Source organism: Cyprinodon variegatus, unplaced genomic scaffold (genome assembly GCF_000732505.1).
Source record: "Cyprinodon variegatus isolate N-32 unplaced genomic scaffold, C_variegatus-1.0 Scaffold1470, whole genome shotgun sequence".
Taxonomy (NCBI): domain Eukaryota; kingdom Metazoa; phylum Chordata; class Actinopteri; order Cyprinodontiformes; family Cyprinodontidae; genus Cyprinodon; species Cyprinodon variegatus.
The window spans coordinates 86,074-91,913 of record NW_015151923.1 but is presented as its reverse complement, the minus strand read 5'-3'; the positions used below and the strand labels follow the sequence as shown (position 1 = coordinate 91,913).

Here is a 5,840-nt window from a genome sequence, read left to right as displayed (position 1 = left end):
TCCACAACATTAATGGGACATCCTACCTGGATGGGCATTGAACGCAACAAGAGGATGAAGACATTGAGAAAAATATTTATTCTCCTCTCAGCCGACTAGAAGATGACCTGTGTGCAGAGGTGGATGTAAAGGGATTAGGGTCCCTGCGCTACAGACTGTTATTATTGTGCCTAAAATACGTAATTCAGCCTATAGTAGATGATAGTCAGCCGAAACATCAGTTGGTAGGAATATTTTTCAAGGTCAGTTGAGACGTTGAAATCCTCCACCTGTACGACCGCTGCATCCTAAAACTATCATCTCAGTGATCTCTCTCCACGCGTGTGTGAGAATATGGTTTATCGCCTCAGCCAATCCCAGCCATGATCCCTCCCACCCCCCTCAGTGGTTTTAGAATATGGAAGTAAAGCTTTGGAAAGGTGTTGAGTTCATGGTTCAGGGTTTTAATCCTGCACTGAAGCAGACAGACAGACACCAGGACAGAAAAGCATAACAGAGTATAAATCATTCAAAAGTTTCCAAAAGTCTGTTCCAGCAGCACAAGAAGCTGGTTCTGGTAAAGCACTTCTTCTTCTTCTTCTTTTTTTTCTTCTTTTTCTACTAAAATGATAAATTATGAGAAGAATGTCTTTGATTATAAAAATAAAAACAATCTGAGGACATTAACTTCACTTAAACCAGTGATGGACTCCAGCAGCTGCTCCAGATGTTACAGACTCAGTTCCAGAGTGTACCTGAAGAGGGCGTTGTTCCTCTGACTACAGCAGGTCATTGTTTTTTTTTATATAAAATGTTTTGTTTTGAGTCGTTTTGACTCAAACATTCAGAGATGCAACGTTCTATGGGAGCACGGGGTTGGATCTGCAGAGCCAGGATCTGAACCCGAGGCAGGACCAGCCTTTGCTCCCAGCGTCTGGATCCAGAGAACCTCAGCAGGTCTTCATCTGGTCTCTCAAGGACGGTCCACGTCCTGACGTCGTCCAGCCTACATCAGGCTGCTCAGGTGACCTGAATGTCCCACCGAGTTCATCATCAGGGCCCTCTGGTCCAGAACCTCCCTCTCCCGGCCCAGCGCCGCCCGCTCCTGCTCCAGCAGGGCCCGCTCCTGCTCCACAGCCGCCCGCTCCCGGTCCAACCACAGCCGATCTGCCTGCATCGCCGCCCGCTCCCTCTCCACCGCAGCCCGGTCCTGATCCACCAGCTCCCGCTCTCTCTCCAGCGCCCCCCGCTCCCGCTCTAACACCTCCCACTCCTGCTCCAGTCCTCCCAGCGTCCCGCATGGCTCCTGAAAATCTGTGGAGGAGGAGGGCTGCTGGGGAGGAGGGAGGCGGGGCCTGTGTCTGGGGGCGGGCTCAGGGTGAAGGTCGTCGTCCTCTGTAACGGGTTCGAGGAGGGGGGCGCTCCCCGCTAGCCGGCCCTCTATGGCGTCGTTCATCAGATGGAACCACGGCCAGGAGGAGGCGCCGTCTGCCAGGTTCTCCATCCCAGCAGGCGGGTACTTTAGGTCCTGAGGAGAAGGTGGGAATTCAGGGATTCGGCATTCCATCTGGAATCAGGAGTCATGGAAACACTGAAAGGAGGACAGAAACGGCTCACCTTATACTTCCGCTTCAGATTGTCCCACTTCTTGGCCATCTGGTAGGTGGAGACTTTTCCCTGCAGGCCGAGCTCCTTCAGGATGGCTCTGAGGAACCGGGACACAACATCATCATTAGGATCGTTATCATGAACAGAGAGCTCGTCCAGAAGTCCTCCTCCTCACCTCCATGCAGCCTTGGCAGCGTTCCTTCTCCCGGTGAAGAGCATCTCGTTTGAAGCCCGTAGTTTGATCATCCTCCTGGTGTCCTGGTCGCTCACTAGAAAACACAGCAGAAGCTCCTGCTTCTGTAACTGACACACTGCTGACCTTATCTGAGGTCCATCGGTTTTCCCTGTGAGTCATTGTGCTCCATTTATTTCCTCCTTCTTGAACATACAGGCGAGACGGATTCAGGACGGGATCAGATAAGATAAGCAGCTTATTTACATATTTTTTGTGGCAGAGCAAACCACCAGCTCATTTCAATTAGATCTGGCCTGACAAGAACTCCAGTTGGTGCAGAAAACTCTGATCGAAAACTCTAAAATCATCAATAAATTCTGGTTTTCTGCTCTCTAGATATGCAGCCAAAGTCATCTTTAGCATAAATATGAGTAAAAATATATTTATGTAGCAACTTTTTATCAATGTTTTTATAAAACAATAGTTCATACGTTTTGGTAAAGAAGGGCTTTTTGCTTCATATTCATTTTGGTAAACTAACCAACAGCGCCTCCTTCTGATGCAAAGTGGAGCTGTACAATATGAAGATGAAATTATTTATTTGATACAAACAAATATTTGATAATGAGCTGAAATTATTTTGTCCTTAAGATAAAAAAAGAAATTATATTAAGATGTGCTTTGTATTAAAATATATTTTACCTTAGTCACGTGAAACTTGATGAAAACAGTTGAATTGTGGGTAAAAAAATATTAGAAGAACTGAACAAGAAAAACTGCAGTTTTTCCCATAAATAAATTGATTTAGTAATGAAACCGCTTATTATTTTTTTCATGTCTTCATTTACTGAATAAAAATCATCTATGCTGTTTAATGGTTCATTTCAACACTTCTGGCAGCTCACACTAGGTAGAGATAGATATGGAAATACACATGGAATATCACTATTTAGATTAAGATTATTCAGATATTTATCCAGAGTTCTGTCTTACATTTATAGAGGTTAAAATGTCCTTTTGCTAATTTAAAAAAAATACAGAATTAAAAAGAAGGCCACAAATGATAGTTTTTTGACTTAGCTAGGCTTTAAAACCTGATTGAGGAAAAGCAAACAAGGCGGGATGGATGGATGAAAGGTAGGAAGAGAGAAACGTGGGAATAAAGGAAAGACGTGGAAGAAAAGGAACAAGGACATCAGAATAAAGAAAGACAGCAGGTAGGAAGAACAAGTAGGGACCTAAGGACACAAGGAGGGAAGGAATGAAGGACCAAAGGATAGATGAGGAGGAAGGAAGTGATGCGTAAAGAATCCAGGATTAAAGGTCCAGGAGGACGGATGTCTCTGCAGGGTCTTCAGGTCTTACTTTTATAGGAAAGCTCTGAGGGCGTGGTGCACTCCTCTCCGCTGGCGTCGATGTAGGTGATGGTGCCGTCAGCCTCGCCGCTGTCTCCGCCCACCATGTTCTCCAGCTCCGACACGCCGCTCCGCTCCCCCATCAGACAGTCTCTGTCGGGGGGTGGGGAAGACCCGAAGACGTTATCCTCCTCGCTGGACCAAACCGGCGTCACTTTGGGAGCTTTATCCGCCAGCCGTCCCTCCAGAGCGTCGCTCATCAGCTGGAACCAGGGCCAGGAGGCCGGGTTGGACAGAGCCTCCATCCCCCGAGGAGGAAACTTCAGGTCCTTCAGAGAGGAGACAGATTTTAACCCGGAGACAAACACTGAGTGGTTTAAAGAGGAGGACAGTCTGATTCACAAGATGATCTATGATCTACAGACCAACAGACCTTCAGACGGTCTGGGATTAATAAAAAACACAGGAAGTTCATATCTAAAATAAGATGCAGTCATGTTTTCTGAGGGATTTGAACAGCCAACCAATTGCTAGGTGTAACACAAGGCTGTAGCTTGGGCCAATTCTGTTTGTTGTTTGTTTTTCTGCAGTTGATATTCAGCTGTTCTTCTCCTTCAGGCATCTGAATTACTTCAGTGTTTAAACAGAAACAATTAAATGTTAAAAAAAGAAAAGTGTCTGATTCTGGTTTGGTCTCATCCAACCGCTGAGCCCAACCTGAGAAATTTAGCCGTTTTCTACTAAATGAAGGTCATTCAAAGCAACTTAACTGAAAACCGTTATAATAATTTGACAGAGATCTGAACTAAGGAGAATGGTTTTAAAACAGGAAGTGGAGATGGAAGTTCATGCCTCAATTTCCTTTAATGTTCTAGTGCAACACTTTTTCAATGAATTAACAAAAATGCTCTTTTTTGCTCTCAAGTTTCTCAAAATATATTTTTCATTAGAAAAAAAAACAGAGAAGCTCACCTGAATTAATTACAAAGTCTTTGCCTTTGTTGCCAAATCATTTAAGATTCCACAATAATATCCAGACTTTAAAACGACCAAAATATATTTGATCCTGATTAAATACGGCTACCCACAGCAAACCTTCATCCTAATAGAATTAGATCATCCTTTATGGGGCTAAATAGAAGCTAATACAATAAGCAGACATAACGGGTGTGGTGCCATCTGCTGGCAGTACCACAGAACTACCAGAGAGCTGCATGGCCACTACTTAGTGGAGCCCAGACACCCTGCAGTGCCTGTTGGTAAAGGGACAGTTTGGCCCATTGAGAACCAGCTGATATTAATGATATCTATTTTTTTTTTTTTTTACTATATATACCAATTTATTTACTAACAAACTGAGTAAAAACAAAGCCTTAAACACAAAAATAACAGATAATACAAGAGCAGGACGGTAATCTTTCAGAAAATATTAGTGTGAAACCAGATTGAGCTCCTGGTGTATAGATTTATAAAATTTCAGAAAAAGTGACACTTAACCTTCGGGTCTTTTATGATTCAGGCTCCTACCTATATTACCGAGTTGTTGGAGCTGCTATAGATTCAAATAAATAAGCTGGATGTAAATCCCTTTATTGTCCAAAAATGCCCACAATCTCTGCCTTTTAACCCATCCCATTGGGGAGCAGTGGGCTGCCATTGTGTGGCGCCCAGGGAGCAGTGTGGGGTTAAGGGTCTTGCTCAGGGACCCAGAGTGGAGGCTGTGGGGAAGGAACCGGGTACTTGCCACCTTCTCAGAGCAGAAGCTCACTGCTCTAAGCACTAGGCCAACACTCCTGTTTAAATTCATGTTAAAAGTTGCCTTTATTGAAGACATTTTAAAAATTTCCTTTCATTAGTTTTTAATGACCTTATTAAGGTTTTAATCATGTGAGCTCTTTTTGTTTGTATTTTATATTTGATCAATGATACAGTTTAATGAATATCAGTGTATGTGAAGATGCTTTATCAGAGCGGAGAACAAACCTTGAATTTGGTCTTCAGGTTGTCCCACTTCTTGGCCACCTGGTCTGGTGTTATCTTCCCAGTCAGACCCATCGCCCTCACAATTCCCCTGAAACAGAACCAGAACCGGAACCCAGACAGAAGACGTTAGACCGGAGGATCTGGGACTACCACTCTGTGATGTTCAACAGGAAGCCTGCTGACCTCCAGGCGGGTTTGGCCGTGTTCCTCTTGCCGGTGAACAGAGCCTCGTTAGCAGCTCGCAGCTCTATCAGCCGTCTGGTGTCTTCCTCCGTTACTGTGGACATTCCCGGTTTGGCCAGTACAGAAACAGTCATCTGAGTGAACCCATCCATAGAAACACAACCTGATAAAAGCCCCGCCTGGTTTCTGCTCTTCCTTACGTTTGTAGGTGAACTCGCCGCCCCGGTGCAGATCTCCCAGAGCCGACGTCCCGTTCTTCTCCTCGTTATCCACCAACAGATCCATCTCGGACTCCGTCAGGAACTCTGCCATCCCCCCGCGGCTCCGCCGGGCCCGTTTTCTGGGCGTCTGCAGCAGAGGCTCACACTCCTCGTCTCCGTCCTCCACAATGGGAGCGAGGACGGGCGCGGCGTTGGCCAGTCGGCCCTCTATGGCGTCGTTCATCCGGTAGAACCAGGGCCAGGAGCTCGGGTTAGTTTCCACACCGCGGGGCGGAAACTTCAGCTCCTAAAGAAGGCAGGTTATCATTTTCTGAGACTCTAATAAACCTCCTGTAG

The 5,840-nt window shown here is 45.5% G+C and overlaps 1 protein-coding gene across 1 annotated transcript; it reads right to left on the bottom strand.

Annotated features, from left to right (window-relative positions):
• Positions 1-410: 410 nt before the first annotated feature.
• LOC107103512 lies at positions 411-5,840 on the bottom strand. Its single transcript, XM_015403243.1, has 7 exons — positions 5,484-5,840; positions 5,284-5,377; positions 5,101-5,188; positions 3,128-3,446; positions 1,763-1,856; positions 1,597-1,684; positions 411-1,507 (listed from the first exon to the last, which is right to left on the bottom strand). The coding sequence occupies exons 1-7, from the start codon at positions 5,725-5,727 to the stop codon at positions 986-988; spliced, it is 1,449 nt and encodes a 482-aa protein (XP_015258729.1). The 5' UTR covers positions 5,728-5,840; the 3' UTR covers positions 411-985.